The 23687-nt window shown below is 35.9% G+C and overlaps 2 protein-coding genes across 5 annotated transcripts; both read right to left on the bottom strand.

The window, feature by feature from the left end:
* Positions 1-1583: 1583 nt before the first annotated feature.
* On the bottom strand, positions 1584-5312 carry LOC141653664 (SUN domain-containing protein 5). 4 transcript variants are annotated; one of them, XM_074461492.1, is made up of 4 exons: positions 4979-5312; positions 2812-4106; positions 2625-2710; positions 1584-2498 (listed from the first exon to the last, which is right to left on the bottom strand). In XM_074461492.1, the coding sequence occupies exons 1-4, from the start codon at positions 5187-5189 to the stop codon at positions 2270-2272; spliced, it is 1821 nt and encodes a 606-aa protein (XP_074317593.1). In that variant the 5' UTR covers positions 5190-5312; the 3' UTR covers positions 1584-2269. The 4 variants fall into 4 exon arrangements, with proteins under 4 accessions (XP_074317593.1, XP_074317594.1, XP_074317595.1 ...); XM_074461493.1 differs by having other exon boundaries at positions 2812-4079; positions 4979-5293; XM_074461494.1 differs by lacking the exon at positions 4979-5312 and adding an exon at positions 4672-4784.
* Positions 5313-6345: 1033 nt separating this feature from the next.
* LOC141653667 (putative inactive ATP-dependent zinc metalloprotease FTSHI 1, chloroplastic) lies at positions 6346-16281 on the bottom strand. Its single transcript, XM_074461499.1, has 15 exons — positions 15305-16281; positions 15136-15220; positions 13095-13529; positions 12946-12999; positions 12802-12867; positions 12227-12322; positions 11717-11845; positions 11295-11347; positions 11005-11200; positions 10502-10616; positions 10015-10289; positions 9670-9753; positions 9477-9589; positions 9138-9387; positions 6346-6983 (listed from the first exon to the last, which is right to left on the bottom strand). Exons 1-15 carry the CDS (start codon positions 16015-16017, stop codon positions 6795-6797), a joined length of 2853 nt encoding a protein of 950 aa, XP_074317600.1. The 5' UTR covers positions 16018-16281; the 3' UTR covers positions 6346-6794.
* Between the last annotated feature and the right edge of the window lie 7406 nt (positions 16282-23687).

Genomic DNA, 23687 nt, shown 5'->3' with positions numbered 1-23687 from the left:
TTAATTTTTTTTTTCATTAAATAAAATTACTTAAAGTTGCATAACCCATAAATTTATCATTAATATATTTTTCTATGACATATCCTAAAATTACAATGAAATAAATTTTGAGACAAATTCACTACTCCCGCTATTAATATTTTACTCTTATTAATGAAACAATAGTAATAACATTTCACTACTTGCCCGTAATCATTGTTACTTTCACTACTCCCGCCGTAATTATTGTTACTGTCACTACTGTCGCATTAATATTGATAATTTCACTACTCCCGCCGTAATTATTGTTACTTTCACTATTACCGCATTAATATTGATTATTTCACAACTCCCGTTGTTGTTTCTACCACTTTCACTAATCTCGCTGATAATATTGTTATTTTACTATTCAAATGAGTGATTACTATCATATAACTATATCCAATGTTACTACAATTCTTTTCTTTACTGACGAAATTACTTTTACTACTTAGGCATGCAATTTTAAGAGAATTATGTATTTATATAAATATATTACATATATGCATTAAATCAAATCGAAAGAATTATGCAATATTATATATTATGGAATTAACTTGAATTATTTATAACCTACTTATATTATATTTTTGTATGTTAAATAATTAACATCTCTATACATTTAATAAACTATAAAATTTAATAAAATTGCATAGATTTTAAATTTAATATATAATTTTATGATGATAATAATTAATACCATAAGTGTGATTAATTATTTTATTTTAAGGAAATTGACCATCTTCTAGTCTTCTATAAATATTTAGGAAAATTACCAAGCATCTTCTTTCTTTTAGTCTCCTTGAAATTGACATCTTAATTAATTATTTTATTTTAAGGAAATTGACCATGTTTTAGTCTCTTACAAATGTTTAGGAAAATTATCAAGCTTCTAAATAATTTAATTTCAACCCAAACTATATAATATTTGCATTGAGATCCCTTAATCGGGTCCATCACACGGTGCTAGTGATTTAAAACTACATAGTATAATTAATTTGTATAACTTTCTTTAATTACATTGAAGTCCCTGGTTTCTGGATTTAATATATAGTATTGATTGATATGGGTATATGTTTTTTTTAACTAAAAAAAAAAGTTACTCGGTAATAACTTATGTGTAACATGAAAAGAAATGACATACCTTTATACTTCTTTTTTTCCCTCAGTATTTCTTTTTTTGTGGAAGTAATTTTTATGGCGGTAACAAATAAAATTTTAATTCTGTTTTGTGGAATAAAAAGTTAGTAAGATCATTTTTCTTGCTATGTACCGTTGTTTGTTGATTTAGTTAGAATGAGCATATGTTGTAGAGTTATATTCTAAGTCTAGTGCATCCCCTTACGTTTTTTTTAATGAAGTAATTATCTTGTAAGATCATTGTACATTTGTACAATACCTCTACACCTCATTTTATGATAACAATAAAATGAGGTATAGAAAAATTACAACTTTACAAAACCATTGTACACAATAATCTTCCAAGATATGTGTTCTTGATATGTGATGTCATTTATTGATTTAGTTACATAATCGTGTAAAATGTTCGCAAGACAAAAATATCATATCATCAGATAATCAATAGGTTTCAGATTCAAATCGCTCTACACCTTATAACAATAGAAAACTGTAAGTTCCTAATCAAATGGCAATGATATGAGAAATTGTAGTTAGTAGCACATACAAAAATCATAATCCACAAGCATGTATTTGTATTACATGCATGATAAAATACAATCTCCAACAGCCTATGCAATAATAAGTCCTATACTTGCTAAACACTACAAATAAACTAACCATCCTAGAAGTAAGCTAAAACCTGTATCAGCTCAAGTATAATGGTAAACCCCATTGATCTCGTCGTATGAACGAACTATGAGCCTTTATTACCCGAGAATTAAATTGTATGTTGGCCTCATTGGTAGGGAAGAGGAAAGTAGTTAAGTAGGGATGTTGGGACAAAGTTCTTGAGTCCTACTCGGATGAGGCATATTTTTCAGATTTTTGATCGGGATGTCGTTTGCTTTTCACCTTTTCACAGCCAAGCTCAAAAGCCTAGCTCCACCATCACCAGGACACCCGGGAGAATGCATAAGGCAAGCTCTAGGCTCTAGCTAAACTTCGCGTTGAACTTCCTCCTAAAACTCTCCTGTAATCGGGTTGTCAAATCTCTTGTATGAGACTATTCTACTGTCTATGATTTTAACAACTCCCAAATTATGTTGTATTGTTGAACAGCGGGTGGAGGTCACTAACATAAAGTTATTAGCATCGTAATACTACTGCTCAGAAGTATTAATAACCAGCCTCGGCTAGAGCTGTAAACATCATTCCCTCTAGAACCTCCGAAACTCAACAAAACTCTCTTAGAGAGCAGCTTTAGGAACGCTATGCATAAGAAAAAGAAGCTCACTACCAAGACCGCTAGTTCTTTATTCTGCAGACTCGCCTGGTCATTCTGTACACTTTCAACATGGGATCTGCACCCAAAATAACTTCCGCTAAGAAGGCAGGAGATGAAATAATCATTTTCACTAGCAACAGTCACAATCATACTTTTAGAAGGTAGGAAGTAGAAGATCAGGCAATATGCATAGAAAACAAACCTAAGGATCCTATTTTCGCTGATCAGCTCATCAATTTGAGAGGAGATGACAGCTTTCCATGAGTCCATATCTTCTAGTTGCTTATCCTGTGGAAAGTCATAATTAACCAAAGCAGTCAAAACAAAGCGTAAATCGAGACACTGACAGCACCACTGCACCAATTGAAAATTGAGTTGAAGAAGAATACCGTATTTTCCTTCCATTCAACTAGTTCCTGGATTTCCTTTCGTGCATTTTCCAGAATAGAAGTTACGCTTGATATTTCTTTGTTGATTTGAGGTATGGCATCATCTTGTTTCTGGCTAACTTCTTTGAGATACTCCTCCAACACCGACAAATTTAACTCCAATGACCTCACTTTTTGCATTAAGATCTTCAGGACTGTGTCTCCTGGAATTCGGCTGGATGGCTTCACCACAACTGGATCAGGAATAGTGGGACCAGGAATCTTACTTGCATCAACACTCACCTTTTGATCCTCACTGACTCTTTCTGCCCCTCTGCCGGTAGAATCTCCGCCATTATGGACTTCACTAGTGACATTCTGAACTCCCACTGATGACAAAACTTCGGTAGTGTTCGGCTTTGAGAGTAGTTGATTAACTAAAGACTTACCTGGAGCCACCATGAGATCTTCAAGCATCCGCTCAATAGCATCGACACCATAGACTTCCAGGACACTCAATATACAGTAATGTTCCGATCCATAATGACTTACTAGACTAAGGTTCAAGTAAGTAGCCCATTTGGGTTCAGGCAGAACAAATGTCTGAGCATGCTTAACATTAGCAGCAACGAATTTACCCATCAACGACCATGACTCAGTTGGATAAGTCAAGCTTCCCCACAACTCGACTTCCTTAAAATTCGATGAATAATGCTCAAAATTAGCAATCTTGACTGAATCAACCAAAATTTCATCAGCCAACTCAACGACAACAAATTTTCCTGATACAGAACAAGGGTTAATTAGATACTTGTCGTGATCCTTTCCTAGAATGTTGCTCGCTCCCTTGGCATCCTTATTATGAGCCACAACCTTTGCACCTTTATCTGCAGACGCATAGTTGTAAGCAGTTCCATCAGGTTCAAGTCTATGGGTGAAATTCACTTCTTTGCGCAAGGACACTACAGTCTTTTCCTGCGATGCTGTATCATAAGTGGGATGTATAGCCTTTCCGTGCTGGTAGTCCTCTAGCCTGTTCATCCGAGGAGCCATTTTGCATACTAAACCGTTGTATCCTGATCCTAACATGTAAAAGGCCAGGTCCTCCATACTGTTAGGCCTAGGAAGCGAGCAACTACAATTCGGAGAATCAAGCCCTTGAATGTTGGTGACATTAATGTTCATGGTTATGTTGACGTTTAAATACATGCTCTCTGTGTAGTTGCTTAAACCGATGCTACCAACAGGTATATTTCCATTGTTTCCCAGCTCAGTATGGGACGGACCGCCTGTAAATTTAGAATACTGGTGAGCCTCTGGAAAACAAGTATGAAAATCCATCAGTAAAGAATCAGAAAATGGCTTCATTTGAATTCTGAACTAACCAATTTAAAATTTGTTCCCAAAATAATTTTTTAGCTCATACAATTCCCATTTCTACCGGAGCCAAAGACTCATCATTCTTTCTTTCTAGATATGACGGAATAAAGTAAAATGACTCACTGAATGGTTGCGCCTGTCTTTATTGCGAAGTAGCAATCACAATCACAAGGAATTATTCATTTCATTACATATTAATAGCATCATTGAACAAAAATAATGAAAAAATCATACACATAATCCATTACTAAACAAATCACATATTATCATACAATATAGAGTTAAGAACATTAACAATAACACAAATTCTCAGTGAAGACAGGCACTATCCGTCACAAGCTGAAGACGGATAGTGCCCCTATCCATAGGATGCTCCATTTCTCTCCCACTTGCCTTATTGTGAGAGGGACATTATCCGTCTTCAGCTTGTGACGGATAGTGTCGTCACAAGCAAGACTTAACAATAAATACTTCCACTCGTGATACTAAAAATAAATTTACCACAAAATGTCAGGAATTGAAAAGACAATTGATTTGATTTGAAATTACTCATCATCTTTAATGATTAACATATACTTCCTTCGTCCCAATCATTTGCTTACCTTTGATTAAAATATTGCTCACAAAGAATTGTAAAAAAAAAAAAAAAAAAAAAAAAGTAAACAAATGATTTGGACGGGCGAGAATCAAAATTGTGTACCCTATGTTAGCAACACTGGGACTCTGGGAGGCTGTTTCTAAATGACCCGAAATAAAAATTGCTTCGAGATTTACATGTTAGAAAAACCATAAATAAAATAAAAAATACCTCCATGGCCATCACTGAGACAAACTTCACAGTAAAACAAGAAAACAAAGCACCAAAGGAAGGAAAGACAAAGCTCATAGAAGCTACTACTATTATTGCTTCTTTTATCACCAAGGTTATTATTATTAATCTTTGAGCAGTTACTATTTATAACATTTTTACTGCTACTACATTTATTCACATTTAACCCAACACTTTGACCCTTCTTCATTTTTCATATGTACTTTTCCTACACTTTCACTAGCTTATATTTTTTTACAGTAGGGTGGGTAAAATTGAGAGGAAAGAAAAGGGTGTTAAGAGAAATGAAGATGAACTAAACAAGGAAAGATTTGTTACGAGTTAGTTTCTTTTTTTGGCTTAAATATCTCCAAAATGATAGGGAGTTTTAATGGTTTCTAATTACTGCGACTAATTTGGGGTTAAGTGGCTTACAAATGTTTTAGTGCCTATAATTATGTTATTATTTGTCTTATTTTCAAGGAATTTGTGCTCTTGGAGTCGTTTGGTTATATACGGTAACTTGCAATGCTTAGGAAGTGCCATATCATATGAATTTTAGAATTAATGTGAATTAGAAAATGTTGTTTGGTTACATGTAGGTAAGCAACTTCCTCCATTATGGAGGAATTAAAATTTATGGGAAGTTCTAATTTATGTTAATTTGGGTAATCATACAACCTACCCATTTTACAATTCACATGAATTAAAATTCCCGTGTAATTTAGTGTTTAACCAAAATTTATTCTTTTGATCCTTTTATTATTTATTCTTTTTCTTGGTAAGGAGCATTATTCATGTGGTGCTGTAGTTGATCCATGAGTCGTGACTGTCGTGAGCCTGAAAAATTACGATGAAAATTTAAATAAGAGGAATGTATATTTGTATGTAACTCAGCTAATGTTTTATCTGATTTTATAAATGAGTTGGGACTTGACTTTGCACACACAACAGCCTCATACTCTTAAAAATGTTCATTGTCAAAGCGACAAATAAAAACACGAATGTGTACAAGTGGAAATCAGATGATAGGTGTTCACAAGTTCTTAAATCGAGTTGGACCAAACTCAACTCAACTTGTTCATATCTCGATTTGACTTGATCAGATCTCGAACCATCAATTGAGCATTGAGCAAGAGATGCAGCCATTGCTAAACATATTGAAAAGAGCGCAACATATATTGTATTGTGATAAAACAGTATATATGTGAATAACTGCAGTTAAATTTGAATAAGGGCTGCTTAAACGCTCACGGATCAAAAAACTAATACAAATGCGAGTTTCAAACATTCTTCAGATGGCTGAAAAAAGTGAAGGACAATGGTTACAAGTCCACAGCAAAAAAAAAAAACACGAATTCACCAAATTGGCCATCAAGTAAACAGCTTTATTGACCTCTCGATGATAAAAATGCATCTCGAGTGAGGAACGGTCTTCATGAATGGCTGTACTTTTCTACAAGAGACCCACAAACATACACCATTGGGTAACAAACCTGTATCGACTTCTGCCGTTACATTTCATAAGCTACCATCCTATCCTAATGAAGAAATGCACCTTGTACCCTTGCATCCTACAACGTTACAAAACTTTCCAATTAACTATTTAAACCTTTAGGGCAGAATTGTGTTTTTTTTTCCTACCCGTTGTTCGTCCATTGATACACACGGAGCTCCGTCCCGCAATCTATAAATTCACCTGACATGGTCTCACCGGTAAAAAAAAAAAAGTGTGATCTTTTCATGACTGGCTATGATCTTTGTTCCACTATTTGCAGCTTTAGGGTGGTCGAATAATGTCTCTTTACACTTGACATCATACCATTTCACCACTTGTTGAAGTAGCCAAGGCATGCTCAAGCTTACGACCTCGGCCCTCACTGAAGAGTGGAAGGCTACTGGGATGTTCTTCCTCCAAAAGAAGGCTCACTGGTGTTTCTGCAGGGTAATTGTCTAGGATATAGTCTATTTCTGCTCCACTAATCTCCTTTTGGTTCAATAAAACCTGAAATGATGTGATATTAGTTCAAACTAATCCACGTTTGGTATAACCTGACCAATTTGTTCCATTTCATTTTTTATTTTATTTTGATAAATAAGAAAACAATATTAATTAAGGGACACCAAGGGGTTGACACTTGACCCATGCACAAAAGATATCATAGAGGTGGTGCCTATCGACAAAAAACCGAGATGGGGGAGACGACCATATACAAAAAGACAGCCTAGATGCGACACACATACATAATGAAAAGTGGATAATCACGCTCTCAAACTATCATGCGTAATCTTAGCTACAAAAAAAAAGAAGAATAGTCAAGTTTCGGTTTGGATGACGCATATGACCCCATATATATAGCTTCAAAAAATGAAACTTGACTCTTGATATGTTCCATTTCATTTTTCAGAGTACGAAGAATCCCTTTGGTGGAATGAAGGAGAGCAAGGAACAATTGACCGCTTCTTTGCCATACGAAATAAATGATATATAGGGAAAAAAATATAGACACGCTTGAGAGTTAAGAGTTGAGAGTATAAACTACATAATATAAAGCATTGGTTAGACCTCAAGTAAAACTTAGGCTTTGGATAAGAGGCCTCTTTTCTCATAGTATGAGAGTAGGGATGGGGAAAGAGGTCTCGAGTTTGGATCCATGAACCCCTGATCCAGATGGTGGAATCTCTCTTGCCAAGGCCATATTATGACCGATGACAATTTCAGAAGCAAATAACCATTAAGAAGCATAGTCTTATGCCATATAGTATGACAGTCGTAGGGTGGGTCTAGCCCCACACCCTTTACAAAAAAAAAAAAAAAAAATAGACGGAAAAGAACAGCTAGCTGTTTCTCTTCACTTTTGCCTAGATGTAGTAAAATTGTTTAAAAAAAAAAAGTGGGTTAGCTATTTAGGCCGTGATAGATCAGCCCCAACTTACAAGTTCGGAGAACAAAAAGCCAATAATATGTCCTCGTTAAAAAGTATGGATGTAAGCAGAAAAGATGGGGAGTTAGACGGAGTATTATTTTCGATGGGAATGTTGTTGAGGGGTCAGATTTCTTCAGATATCTAGGATTTATTATTCAAAAAGATGGGGAGTTAGACGGAGATGTGGCTTACAGAATTAAAGCGGGATGGTTGAAATGGAAGAGTGCTTCAGGGTTTTTATGCGATAAAGATATGCCCCAAAGATTAAAGGGGAAATTTTATCGTACGGCAATTAGGCCTGCCTTACTTTACGGTTCCGAGTGTTGGGCCGTGAAACATTGTCACATTCAAAAGAATGAGTGGCGGAGATGCGTATGTTGAGGTGGATGTGCGGACATACAAGGAAAGATCGATTAAGGAATGAGGTGATTAGGGAAAAGGTAAAAGTGGCGCCAAATCAAAGGATACATGTGGATTTTTAGTATTTGAGGTTTTTTTTGACATATTTAGTATTTTTATTTAATTTTTAAAAAAAAAATTATTTGTTCTTCTCTCCTTATTACACTTTTTTTTTACCAACCACTTTCTTATATACTCCCTCCAATCCAATCCAAACTACCCATTTGACTTTTCACGGTCTACGAGACGACACTTTGACCACGTTTTTCTTCATGTATATATTATTTCCGTTTGTCGAAATTATAATTTTCCGAAACCTCTTTTTATAACAAACGTAAATATGTCAATTTTACGTATAAATTTTAAATATTTGGTTAAATATAATCGATGTCAAAATTTAACAAGGTTGACTTTAAAAAGTGAGTGGATAGTTTGGATAGGATTGGAGGGAGTAGGTTTACTTTTAAGGTATTCCGGATCCTTAATTCTATTTCGGTTTTCAAAATCGTTTAATCTCTATTCTCGATTTTAATTTTAAGTTTTTATAAAAAAAATCCGGAATTCGATTTTAAAACCTGTAAGTTTACCTTGACTTTGTATTACATTTCGCTCTCTTTTGTTTTTCATTTTTCCCTTTTCTATTCGCTTTTTGAGGTGTGCGATCACCCATGGACGGTTCTAAAGGATGATTCATGTCAGCCGACCCCAAATCATTTTGGGATTAAGGATCTGATGTTGTTGTTGTAAGCAGAAAAACAATTGCTGTTTACTGTAACTGCTACAGCAGGCCATGTCCGTTAAGATTCCAAAGAAATAAACTGAGTACAACATACCTTAACAGTTTTGAGCAAGGCTGCATGGTGCTGTTTAAGTAGTGAGAGAGTCTTCGCATACATCTCCCGTAACAATTCTTCAGTCCTCTTAGCAACTTGATCATCCAAATTAAAATTAATCGGTGGTTCGATAAGGTCATGGTCATCATACAACGATCCTTCAAAGTCCAGTCGTGGACCCACAAATTTAGGGTTCTTTCTCCATGGAGGTGGCTCTCCATGTATAACCATAGGGTTTTCCAGATTCCATCTGACAGACAAGCCAAAGAGAGCAACTCAATAGCTGGAGGCAAACAGGTAGGACACGAACAATAATAATAGATAAAGAGACGAGCTTACATAGTAGTAATTTTCCTAGCAAGCCAGGTTGCATCAGCAAGATAGTTAACTGAAGCCACCGATGTATCACGTCCATAAATAACTTCCTCAGCAGCTCTCCCGCCAAGGAAAACCTTTCCAGAACAGAAAAGTCAACCAAAAAAGTAGTTTATGGCAAATAGATTAAATTTAGTAGCAATCCAGAAGTTGGAACCTGTAGACGATGCAGCAGCTGAGGCCGCCTCTCAAACAGGTATGACTCGTCATCAAGACGATGATATACAACTTGGGATAACATCTGCATACACCATTCACCACGTGTCACTATGATGAATAAAATAACGTTGCACAACTATCAAGTGAAACAACTAAGTCTCTTCTTCATAACTGTGAAGAAAAAGTACAATCACAGGTTTAGTCAACTAACAAAAATTGACATGTCTATGATGCCTACCAAGCATCACATTTCGAGGGTGAGACAGGAATGTAGCATATTTGATCTGCCTTCTTTTTCAAACAAATGTCACTCAAAAGCATTTTGAGGGGGAAGAAAGGTAACCTGGCCTCGTGGGGTGATGGACACGCGATCACAGCATTCCACTTTTGCGTTCTCAATTCTTCTCAATAAATGAGATGTTATAGCAGTGCCAACTTCAGTTGTAGCCCTGCGACATTGTCCCTGGTTCCCTAGCTCAATGCCCACACGTTTTGGTCCAACTGTCAATCGATCAACTGCATCATCAATGTCAAATTGCTCAACCTCTTCATGTCCTTTCCTGGCAGCTACCAAAGCAGCCTCTTGTAACAGCTGAGCTAATCTAGCACCTGTCCATCCTGGACAAAAACAAAGCACTTTTAGCAGATATAAGAAGTTTTTTTGTGGTCATGGTAAATACATCCTACGCGCATGCATGTGACTTAAGCGACTAAATGAGGGTCACTTTCACCAGAATACAGTTAGGCAACTTTGCACGTAGAAATTGCTCCAAATAAGCATGTATGCTTTGATAAGGTCAAAAGATAACATGACGAGACAAATCTCTTACCAGGTAAGTCATTTGCATAGGACGACAAATCCACAGATGGTGACAGTTTCACTTTCTGTGCATGGACTTTAAGTATAGCCAATCTTCCTTTGGCGTTGGGGGGTCTTACCCTAATCTACACAAGAAGCTCAAGAAATTAGAACCAGCATCTCAATATGTCAATACAAATTCTAAGTTGGAAAAAAAAAATAAACTACTTTATCCTTCCTCAGTCCCCCACATAATCTGCACAATTACTCAAGTAATCCTTTTGGTGAAGCCAGTTGCCTCAGGTAACTTCAATTCGGTCCAAAGCTTAAAAAATGAAGGATGGAATGAGTTCTATGAACAGAATACATGAATGGCTTAATTGAAATTTCCATGGTAATAGTCCTCTATCTCGCAAATTTTCTTTTCATCACCAACTAAAAACACGCTGCTATGAACACGGGAGCTTAACTGAAAGTAGAACTATGAAAGCAATCGCAATGATACATCAAGCTAATTAAATTGTGAACGCCAACCTTTCTATCAAAACGACCAGGCCTAAGAAGTGCAGGATCCAACAAATCCATTCGATTTGTGGCGCCTAGAAATATGACACCCTTTCCAGTATCAAAGCCATCGAGTTCAATCAAAAGCTGATTCAAAGTAGTTTCTCTTTCTTGGGTTGCTGCATTGTACAAGTTGTCAGTTGAATCACTGAATATTCCTTGACGCCTGAGTATCCACCAGATCAAGAGATAACACATTACCTCTCATAAATATATAATCATAAATTATTCAATGAAACAAGTGATGATAAAATATGTACCGTGTAGCTAATGCATCAATTTCATCGATGAATATGACTGATGGCTTATTCACCTGCTCAGTAAGCAAAGGCAATACTAAGTTATTGGATAGCAAATTTATTTGGATAATAAATGGCACGGTTGTCTACTGCCATTGTTTTATTCCTGTCCAAGGACAAAAAATGAGAGTATTGGACAACCCATCATACACGTGCAACAAAATTCTAAGAAATCCTGATAAAGGGGATTGAAACTTGAAAGTCAGAAATGAGCATCTACAAGCTGCTATGAATCACTGTGTGTTGCTGAAAGAGCAAACACATGACATAGATATATAAGACAATCCCAGTATCATGATGATGAAAGACCAAGTCTCGAGAAGATTTACAACTTTATCCCGAAAGATCATTACAGAAATATTGGGAGTGATTATGATTTTCACCTTGGCTCTCTTAAATAAATCTCTGATACGAGCAGAGCCAACACCAACAAGCACTTCAACAAATTCTGAACCAGCCATCTGGTAAAATGGAACGCCGGCTTCTCCAGCTATGGCTTTAGCAACCAAAGTCTGCAAGAGATGAGGTTTAAGTCATATTGCTTAGTTGACTGAGAAACATATGATGCACCTCGAGCAATCATTTAGGGTTTGTTTGGATAGCAAAACATGAGGAAAAGGGAGGAGAGGGAGATAGGGGAAAGGAAAGGAGGGGAGAGAAGGGGAGGTGGAATGGAGGATCGTTGTTTGGATACAATTTCCCTCCAAATCTTTCCTATGGTGAAGGGATTTTAGTTTGACTTGGAGGAGGGAAAATGTATCCCTCCAAATTCCTCTGCCTTCATTTCCCTCCACCCTTATTTGCTAACCAAACAAGGGCTTTTATATCCCTTGATCCCCATGTCCTTCCTTTCCCTGCAAATTCATCAATCCAAACAAGCCCTTAAATATTACCTTTCCACAGCCAGGTGGTCCTTCCAGAAGAACTCCATGTGGAGGTTTTATCCCAATTTTATCAAAAAGATCCGGATTCTTCAAATAGTTCACCAGCTGCAACAAAAAAGAAAAAAAGAAAAAAAAAACAGCATAAATGACTCTAACTAAACCTGGCAACCAATAGAAGGAACCAGAGCTTCATCTCAGGAGAAGAAGCGGCTTACAAGGAGAATACGAGTATAAAGTGGCTTGAGTCTTGATGGTATAGTAGCTAGAGTTTTTACACAGCAACAGTGAACAGAAGGGGGTGGCATTTGCACACTCAAAATGTTTAGAAAACTTACTACACCCTACGAAAAAAAGGCATACGCTCCACTAGGAATTGTACTCTATCAATAGTCTCATGAAAACCATGCGCCTAAGCATCAAAACAGAACGAATCACATCACTTCAGTTGAAGATATATCGAGCAGATTCATTTCAGGTCTACACATTGTTCCAGAAAATATGCTACTCGCACCAAAAAAGAATTGATGCAAAACAAATGTCCAAAACCATTATCTACAACTTTACAGTCGAAGTTGCATATTTACCTCTTGAAGTTCTTCAACTGCTTCTTCAATACCAGCCACATCACCAAAAGTAACTCCAGTCGAACCCTGTAAGAATGCTGTGAGATGTCCAATCTAAGCCTTAAGAACAAAGCATAAAATGTATATTCTTCCAATCCAACTTACATCAACACGTGCTTGTGGTTTGGATTGCGAAAAGTCAATACCTTGCCATATATCCTACATGAAAGACACACCAAAAATTAGAAGACATACTTTACATGCCAAGAGAAAGGATCTCCATGCTGAAAGAGTCGGGAGAGGTGGTGTCGTACCCACTTCCTGAAATTTTTTGGTCTTCTTGAGAGAGTAAAACGAACAAGGAGAACCATAGTCACAAGCACTATCAAGATTGGTTTGAGCATCTCGATACTGGAAGCTACACCGCCAAAAGTATAAATCTGGGATATCTTGGAAAATACCCCGCCATCACTAAAGCTATCAGCAAGATTGTCCCACATCCTCTCCAAGATACCAAATATGACGCCCAGAAAGATTTTCAGAAACGGTTTGACCACAGGCCAGACAATGTATACTGTGGCAACAAAAACAAAACTAGTGGCCGCAAAAACAGCTGAAGCTAGGAAACTTCCAACAATCAAGGCAGCAGCTGTCAGAACTATTGTAACCATTCCAAATTCCACCATAATTCTACTTGATATTGAGGATGCAACGGGATTAGGATATTCCGGAAACTTTCCGACTGATGACTGCAAAATTACACGAACAACAGTTGAAACTCCGAAGATTCCAGAATAAATTTCGTGTGGCCTACGTCTTAGAACTGTAAATTCTTGCTTGGAATGGGAGTAATTGTTACTGGAGTAAGGGTGTGTTTGGATAGCAAAAGTGGAGGGAAAGGGAGGGGAGGGGGGAGGAGGGAAGAGAAAGGGGGGCAAGGGAAGGGGAGGGCAAATGGGATGTGGGTGTTTGGATACAATTTCCTTCTAAATCTTGCCTATTGTGGAGAGATTTTGATTAGGCTTGAAGGAGGGAAAATGGATCCCTCCAAATCTCTCCCCCTCCATTTCCCTCCACCCTTATTTGCTATCCAAACAAAAGATTTTAAATCCCCTATTCTCCCTCCCTTTCTTTTCCCTCCAAATCTCTCAATCCAAACACACCCTAAGGGTGTGTTTGGATAGCAAAAGTGGAAAGAAAGGGAAGGGAGGGGGGAGGAGGGAAGGGAAAGGGAGAGAAGGGAAGGGGAGGGGGAATGGAGTGTGGGTGTTTGAATACAATTTTCCTCCAAATCTTGCCTATTGTGGAGAGATTTTGATTAGGCTTGGAGGAGGGAAATTAGATCCCTCCATTTCTCTCCCCCTCCATTTCTCTTCATCCCTATTTGTTATCCAAACAAGGGATTTTAAATACCCTACTCTCCCTCCCTTTCTTTTCCCTCAAAATCCCTCAATCCAAACACACCCTAAATGAACTAAAAAATGGAGATAAGTGATGGAGGTTGGAGATAGAAATGGGGGAAGATAGTGTAATAGTCTCTCTCCCCCCAAAGTAATGCATTACCTCCATATGGAGGTAATAGTTCCTCCCTCAACTCTCCTTTCCACCCTCCACAACCACCACAAACTACCAATCTCGTTCCATTTCTTCTTGTTTTAGCTTCTATTACTTCAGTATAATTACTCCCATTCCAAGCGAGCAGTAAACAATGCCAGTTTATGTGCACAGAAAGCAAGTCTTACATACTAGTACTAGTTTCCAAATGTATCCAAAGAAGGTGATTAGAGCATGTAAAGTATAAGCTCTCCAAGTGCTCTCCATGTTGAGAGCACAATATTGTGTTTTACTCCCTACAATTGCTAACTCTCCTATGGCCTCCATGGATCAAATTGGAGAGCAATTCTCGATGTCCTCTTCCCCAAGAACCTCGAGCAAGCTCTCCATTAAAAGTGGGTCATAGAAACTGGAAAAGTGAGAGCAAGTTTTTTTAATTTTTTTGTATCAGTTGTAATAAATTTAAAAAAGGCGGATCCCCAAAAAAGAGAGTGGAAAGTGTCCATAAAGATCAAAATCAGTGTTCTCCATTTTTTCGTCATAGTACATGCTCTTATTTATAGTACTATAAGATTTGTCTTGTCAGTGCATTAGTTATGAAACCAGTATCTATCAAATATATCCTAGGAGTAACAACACTGATACTCATAAGGATTATGAAGCTTCTACATGAAAATAAAAAACCATCCAACAATTAAGTTACAATGAACAATGTAATAGACAATTCACACAACTAAACTAAACCAAACATCAACAAACTCAGCTCTCACTCTCGCATCACAATCAGAAAGACGAAATTACCGTCATTCGTGTCTCAATCTCATACAAAGGACCAGTGTAATCTGCTAAAATCAACTGTGCCTGATTAGCTTCCAACCTCATTGCCCTGCCAAAAAAATCACAACACATTAATATCATCATTAAACATATCCTCAACCTCTAAACAATCAACAACAAAAAAAACTCACACCATTTCGAAAGATGCAAGCTTTTATCCCCAGGAGTTTCTTTAAGCTCAACAATAAAATCACCAACACCATTTCCAGAAATCATCCCACTTTCCTCCTTAAATGTCAACAACTTAACCTTACCAGTCCTCATGAACTTAACAAACTCCTCGTAGCTCATTTTCGGTAAAGCCTCGAAATTTCGATCGAATTCCTCTTCTTCAGACAGAGTAGTTCCAAACAATTGCTCAGGCACATACAACTTCCCTTTATAATTCCTCAAAATATCCTTCAAATACACATTTCCCTCCATTTTTTTACCATCAGAAACCGCATTTTTCTTCACAATGCCCTTCAAATTCAAATTCAATTTCTTCAACACCTCGAAAAACCCAGAATCAAATCTTTTGTTCAACTTCTCTTTTTCTGTCAATGTATAAACATTTTCCCCAATCTTAAATCTGGGTTCTACTTGACTAGGGTTTTCCTTCAAAACCCTAGTTATAAAATCATCTGAATTACTTGTATTTCCCCCTAAATTACTTGATTTGCATGAAAATGTGGGTCTTCTTCGACGGTTGGAATTAACTTCAACCCTAATTTTTCTTGAAGAATTGAACTCACCCAAGTGTTTTCTGATTATAATTGGGGAAATTCGTGAATTGCTGAGATTGATGATATTAATTGGAAAGGGTTGATAAACCCTAGCTGGGAAAAGGGCGTCCTTTGTGCACATTGTATGACAATTAAATGTTAGTAGAGTTCATCAATAAAAGGAACAAAAAAACTGGGAAAAAAAGGGGGAATTTGAGATAAGGAAATTAGGGTTTAAGCATATCAGGAAGCCATTAGCCATAGTAGTTCGAATGTGAAAATGTTATCGTCAAAATTTAGTCATTTGGATGACTGGTAAGAGCAACAAAAGACGATAAGCAAATACTCCAATTTTTTGGATAATCGGGGTTAATTAGCGAACTAATTAGAGATTTGAGGTCGGTTTGAAATTATTTTGGTCCAATAGCCATGTTATCACTTTTTAATTTTTTTCCAGTTTTTCTACAAAGCCGCTAACTAACATGACGGTTTCACTTATTTTCACTAAAGTTCAACCCCCCCACCCAAATTTCCAGTGGCTACTAGAGCCTTGTAATAAGACTAAGCCAGCAAAACCGCCATGTAACCTGGCGGCTTCACCCTTTTTTACCACTAAATCAGAAAAACCGCTATGTAACCTGGCGGCTTTACACAGCTTTCGCAAACTTAATGTGTTCCAGTAGCTACTAGTGATACGAAAATTGCGCGGAAGCGGTTTTATAAAATAACGAACAATGATGAAAATAGGATATTTGCTTCGAAATCTGTCTAGAAATCGAAATAATGGGATATTTGCTCGGGTTAGACCTATAACTCGAACACGGGTGAGCTATAATCAAGACCTATAGATTATAACTCAGGTTAATGCTTGAAAACGCGTCAAACAATAACAATTTTGGAACGAACTTGTCGAACCGATGTTTACAACTGTAACCGAAAAACTCACTGTTTTTATTCAATAACTCAATCTTTGATATCTAAAACAGTACATTTGACTCCCTATTTATACTAATAGACCGACTTGCTAAAAAAGCCAAAACCAACTTAAAACACGCTGAAACTTACCTAAACTCGATTATCCTAAAGCTAATACAATTGCCCTATATTTCTTATTCGATAATTAGGAAATAGATAAAATAACCAGCTGCAATTTTAAATTGCTTATTCCTAAATAATAATACTTCTAATACTAATAATATTAATTGAGATGACGACATTAATTACTAGACTCTGAGCTGAACTTGAGCTAGTCCGCGTCCTCGTTTTGCGTGAGCTACCATGTTTAGCCTTATCTTCATTTTGGCATCGTCATTTTTGGATCAACTAGAGTTTAACATAAGCTCTGAACAAAGGAAACCGATGGGGATCTGGGCAGCTTACTCAGATTTTGATACATTGAATGGGTAAAGCCATTGGGAAACCTGGCGTTTTTGCCTAAAAACTTAAAAAAAAAAAAACCTGCAAACATAGCGGCCCAAACACAGCAGTTGTAAATACAGCAGCTGCAAATCCATCAGCTGTAAACACACCCGACCAAACATTCACACAATGCCATACACACAGCCAAACATACACACTCCAAACACGTGCTTTAAATCCGGAAATGTTCACCAATCTCATTCATAACCAAATAAAAAACAAAGTTTATACAACAATTCCATCTAATTTAACTAAGGGTTTTTTGTCAAACACAACCTTTAAAAAAACATTTCTTCCAAATACCACCTTTAAAAAAAAAGTTTGTAAAACACAACCTTTAATAAATTTTTTGTTGTCAAACACGACTTTTTGGCTGAAGGACTTAGCATTTTGCAATGGGGTAACCTTCAATCGATGTTTGGGATAGCAAACGATGTCGGTTTGAGGTGTTCTTGGACTCGTTGGAAAGGTGAAAATACAAGCTTTCCATGGGTTATCAACACGATGGTCAAAAGCGATCTTATGTGGGGTCTATTGTTGTGTAAAGTAAGACTGGTCGGAGAGATTAGCGAGTGGTCGAGGATTTTTAGTGGGTCTTTTAAAGAGGTTATGATGCTTTGTTTGGTCTGAAATTTGGTATATAGGTAGCGGGGAGTGCAGGGTAGGTCTTAGTTGTGTTGTTTGTGGTGGTTGTTGGTTACAAGTGGTGGTTCGAGGGGAGTTAATTTGAAGGTAAAAAACATTCAAAATAGGATTTCTTTTTTGTGGGTCAATTCACTCACCTCAAACCAGCACTTACAACCAACAACCACAAAAAACAACACAACTACGGCCTACATTACACTCCCCGCTATCTACATATCAATTTTCAAGCCAAACAAAGCATCATAACCTTTTTAAAAGACCCACTAAAAATCCCCGACCACCCGCTAATCTCTCCGACCAGCCTTATTTTACACATCAATAGACCCCACATAAGGCCGCCTTTGACCATCGTATTGATAACCCCTAGAAAGCTTGTATTTCCACCTTTCCAATGAGTCCAAAAACACCTCAAACCGACATCGTTTGCTATGTCAAACATCGACTGAAAGTTACCCCATTACAAAATGTTAAGTCCTTCGGCCAAAAAGTCGTGTTTGACAACAAAAAATTTATTAAAGGTTGTGTTTTACAAACTTTTTTTTTTAAAGGTGGTGTTTGGAAGAATTTTTTTTTTAAACCCTTTAACTAAAGTCATACTTGGAAATAAAACCAAAGTTCATACATATTAAGCAGTTTCATCTAACATTTTGACACATTAGCCCATTCTCGAGCGACCTTTCTTCGGGCTTGATCTTGAACTTGAACCGGTAGGCGTGTCCTCCTCACGGATCGGATTAAGTCTACGGTCCAAGTGACGTAAATGATATCTAGGAGCCTCTTGGTGTGGAGGGCTTGGATGTTCAGTCGCATTGGGTTGGATTAGATGCCCCTGTCCCGTGCGTTGCAAGCATTCAAGTGACATTGATGATTGCATCTCTTGCAACATTTGAATATGCGTTATTGAAACATCATCCAAAATGTTACTAAACATAGTAGTAGCATGGTTATAGTTGTAAACATGACCCTCCATCTGCAAAATTTAACAAGGTAAATGGTTGTTAAAATTAAACTAATACTAAACAACTATCATATTGTATTAATGACAAATGTTTTATATTTTCAAAAATTAGTACCAAAGGAAATTAAGCTAATACTAAACAACTATCATCCCCTATCTATAAAAGATAAAACATTTATAGGCTTCCTATTGGTTGCTTGATTTTAGGAAAGGAAAATCCATTTGTTTCTCCTTCACATGGTATCCTTATTTAGGAAGCCTTTATTTCTTTCTCAAAGATATAACAATTAACAATTTCCACGGTGCTTGATAAATGAAGTTAACCATACATTATCTATACAATCTTATTAAAAGGAGAACTTAAAATGCCACGTATACATCGACTAAATGCCATCTAACATTAACAAAAAGCCACATCACTTCCTACACATGACATGACAAATTTTAATGTGACATGGCGAGTTAATCTATACAATCTTACTAAAAGAGAAACTTAAAATGCCATGTATACAACAACTAAATGTCACCTAGCATTAACAAAAAGCCACGTAACTTACTACACATGACATGACAAATTTTAATGTGACATGACGAGTTAGTGTGACCTGAATTATCAACTTATTATTAGGCAATAATTTAAAATATTATTTTCCAAATTTTGGATAACAATTTTATTCAAATAACGATAATTGATTTCATGGTCTCATATTTGTTTTGGTAATTGACAAATAAAAAAAATATCGTTTTCGTAATTCAAACTATTTATATTTTTCTAAAAATACGTAATTGTCTTGTACTATATATCGTAATTTGTGCAAGAATTTGTTATACATTTATATACTCAAACTTAAACATTGGTGTTCAATTTTACGTTTAAAAATAAACGTCAAAATTCTAAGAAAATATACTTATATATCACGTACAAGGCACGAGTGACAAAACTAGTTATATACATTATGTGGAGTTATTTACAATCACAATCTGAACATAAAAAAAATTACAAATTGAATATAGTTACAAATAACTATCAGTCCATTTTTAAAAAAAAATTATAAGTCCAAAAAATACAAAAATGGAAGTAAATATTCATATATAATCATAATGTAAAAATACATAAATAAAGCTGATCTAGATTATTAGAGTATGGAGTAAAAAACAAAAAAGATATTACCGAGTATTGTTCTTATTTAAAAATTATAATACACAAAAAAAATCTAGAAAATTTAGAGAATATTTTCAGTTCTAGTAAGATTTTGTTTTACTAGAATCATAATTAAAAAAAGGGTAAAAATAAACAACAGGATGGTCGTAGATCTTTAAATATTGGAGCTTCAGTTAGAAATTATGCATATGCTATTTGAACTAAAAAATAGTAGAAAAAAATAAACAATTATAAATATCCACAAAAAATTAGAAAAATAATTGAAAATTAGCGAAAAAATAATTTAGCTTATAAAAATATTGCATGCAATGAAAAGGAGAAGTAAGGATTAAAAAATCAATAGTTGAAGATACTAAAAGCTCGATGTTCATAATTGATTTTAATTTGTAAATGTCATCATATGAGGAGAGAATATATCTCGAAATATTGAGGTATTCATTTAAGGACTGATTTTTGGTTTCTTATTGATATAAGATTTGTCTATTTGATTTTCTTATTATGATTTTGAAGATAGAAAATGGAAGCCAAAGCGGCACTGTAAGATGAGTGGATTAGTGTTGGGATTTTGACCTAGGGTTTTAGTCTTTAGTTCAAAATAGAGAGATTGTGTTATCAAAGGTGTTCTATGAATTTAAAAATTGATAATAAATATTTCATGTGTGTTTCGAATTATTTAGACCATTATTTTCTATAAGTTTTTGAATTAGGTTATCTTAAATAAGAACTTATAACACAGGTTTTTAGTAGCTGTTTGGTTTTTTTAAGATGATGTTATTCGTCTAAGTGTAAAACGGGTCAATATCATCTTATGTAGGTGAAAGGGACAAAAGTTTATAATATCTGACGTAGTTTATAACGAAAATTTCCAAAATTTATAATGTTATTAGCTTCTTCACATACATTGTATATTTGTATCTTTATACTAATTGCATGTACGTAATTGGTATTTTTAAATTATAATTTTATGTATTTAAATTTGACTATTTATCTATTTTGTAAAATTATGATGATATCAATTGTTTACTAAGCAAAACCGTGCAATTTTTGCACAGGTTAAAACTAGTATTGTATTAATGACTAGACGCGTGATGGAAATACTTACAAGTACCATATTGTTCGCCGCATTCGGATAGAAATTATGTTTCTTCTCATATATTGTTTTTCCTTGTTGTTGTGCACCGAGGTTGCTAATGACTAGACACGTGATGGAACGATACCATTTTAGGTATTCGTCATTATAGTCAAGGTAACCATTGTAACTTGTAAGGAACACCACGAGGAGTCACTCTTATTTTGCGGTTATTCCACTTCTCAATGCTTAGTTTATGAATTTCCGCATAATCGGTGGCATTCCCCGGCGAACAATTTTATGCAATTTCTTGGATGTCTTGCACATAGGGGGCATCGCTGGATGCCAACCAAATTGCCTAACAACCCTATTAGGAAAATGCCACATAACGGCCTCAAAGCAAATGAGTGGTGCATTTGAAATCCACTCAAAAGGAACTTCGGTACAAATGGAGGGGAGAAGGGAAAGGACCTCCCTAGTATAGGGTTCCCAAGTGAACATGGTGTCGGTCATGGTATCAAGTGCATGCCTACATGCAAATAATCCAATTAAGTGATCCTTGTATGTGTGGTCTACCCTTAGCCACCTACAACCAAGAGGGTCAACACCCACCACCACTTGCGAACCAAGGGGGTATTCAACACCCACTTCCTCTCCTATTGTTAATGTCATGATGGTAGGTCGATCAATAGAGAGACGTTCCCAACACCAAAGTTGTAATAGAACAAGACAACCACCAATTTCTTGAGCCCCTCTCTTAGAAGCCGAACACAAGTTTCTATACAAACAAGCAAGTGTGGCACTCCCCCAACTATATTCATTTAATCTTTCCAATTTTATCAAAAGGGGAAAGTATATTAATTGTATTCTATTACCGCTTTTATCCAGAAAGAGCACTGTACCAATCAAATATAACAAATACGCTCTTACATATGAATGAAGTTGTGGCTCGGTTGCCCCTTGTGGTAGGCCTTGAAAATTTTCTTTTAACCAAGATAGTTTCAAAACATTACCTTTAAATGCACTAGTAGGTGGCCTAATACCTAAGTAATGCTCCAATAACTGAGGCCAAAAGTAATCACTTTTATCAGTTATAGGTAATCCACCGACCTTTATTTAGACCCAACAAAATATTTACATCTTTCAAAGTGATGGTGGTTTCTCCACCCTAGCATCATCATCGTCATCACTCACAAAGAATATTGCATCCTCATCTTCAATCTCATCTCCAAAAATATTACCATCAATGGGCGCTTCATCAACATAATTAGTTGACAAAGACACATACCAATTTGGATCCTCAACTTGACTATGCATATTTGTGAATGACAAATTAGAGGATTGTAAAGTTATTTGAGTTATTTCAAGAGCTTGTTCAAGAGGCATCAACTCAATAAACAAATCCATCGATGCGGCTTTCGATTGACACACACTTGCCCACATAGCTTTCAAAATGCGATCATTACTCAAGGATAGTACTTTGTAACCTCTTACACTTGGGAATTTCATTTTGATATTAAGCTCATATTTTGTTTTATCTACCTCTAAAGACTCATATATTTCACTCTTGGGCTCATTAAGACTAATATTACTATTAACAATAACAAAACTTTCACAACCATCCTTGTAAATAATATCTTCACCATTTAGCACTATTTCACCATTCCACCAACAAGTCAATGGGTAATTATTTATCTCCATTGTAAGAAATTATAGTAAACTATTAATTTGACAAAGCAAACTACTAATTTGAACAAGTAAAGTTCTAAACTAAGCTAAAACGAAATTAATAAATTAAGCACAAAATCAACTCAAATTAAACAACAATGCTAAATCACAATAGAATATTAGTACCTTAGATGAATATAGGATGAATTAGGTTGATGGAGAGTAATTAATTGAAAGAAATTTCGTAGAAATTGAGTGAGAAATTGGGATTTTTGAGCACTTAGGGTTTGTGTTTTAATTTGGTATTTTTTTTTTTGGTTTGGTCGGTATAAGAGAGAGAGTCATGAGTATTCATCATTTTTTTTATATAACAGGCATAGCCGCCAGCTTTCCCATCGGCTTTGCCCATTTCCCATTTTCTAATTGTTAAAAATTTTGTGACTAATGGATGTGAAAATTGTGTAGAGTCGTCAACTTCCCCAGCGTCTTTTCCTATCAACATACCCAAATCTCTCATTCCAGTAGCTTACAGCTAATATTTGTATTACTACAACAGGTGAAGCCGCCAGCTTCCTCAGCGGCTTTAACCCTTCCCCATTTTGTTAAACTTCAGTAAGTATACTGGGAATTTGGAAGATCAAAATTGGGTGAAGTCGCCATGTTATTTAGCGGTTTGTAGAAAAATTGGAAAATAAAATAAAAAGTGATGACGTGGACCCATTGGGCCAAAATAATTTCAAACCGATCCAAATCCCTAATTAGTTCGCTAATTACCCTAATTATCCAAAAAATTCCAAATACTCCGTAGTACTCAAAATCTTATTTTAATTGTTTTTTTAGGGAGGTCATAAATCCACGACCTTCTTAATATACTGCGCCAGTGGATTTACA

Source organism: Silene latifolia, chromosome 4, assembly GCF_048544455.1.
Source record: "Silene latifolia isolate original U9 population chromosome 4, ASM4854445v1, whole genome shotgun sequence".
NCBI lineage: Eukaryota > Viridiplantae > Streptophyta > Magnoliopsida > Caryophyllales > Caryophyllaceae > Silene > Silene latifolia.
This window is presented reverse-complemented; position numbering and strand designations above follow the sequence as displayed.

Excerpts from the sequence above, each read along its gene's own strand:
- LOC141653664 (XM_074461492.1), bottom strand. The coding sequence starts at position 5,189 with ATGAAGAAGGGTCAAAGTGTTGGGTTAAATGTGAATAAATGTAGTAGC. Across the intron at positions 4,107-4,978 it reads TCTCAGTGATGGCCATGGAG|AGGCTCACCAGTATTCTAAA; the intron begins GTATTTTTTATT and ends CTTGTTTTCCAG. Across the intron at positions 2,499-2,624 it reads AGCGAAAATAGGATCCTTAG|ATCCCATGTTGAAAGTGTAC; the intron begins GTTTGTTTTCTA and ends TTTTGGGTGCAG.
- LOC141653667 (XM_074461499.1), bottom strand. The coding sequence starts at position 16,017 with ATGTGCACAAAGGACGCCCTTTTCCCAGCTAGGGTTTATCAACCCTTT. Across the intron at positions 11,348-11,716 it reads ATTTATTTAAGAGAGCCAAG|GTGAATAAGCCATCAGTCAT; the intron begins GTGAAAATCATA and ends CTTACTGAGCAG. Across the intron at positions 6,984-9,137 it reads CCTTGCTCAAAACTGTTAAG|GTTTTATTGAACCAAAAGGA; the intron begins GTATGTTGTACT and ends ACATCATTTCAG.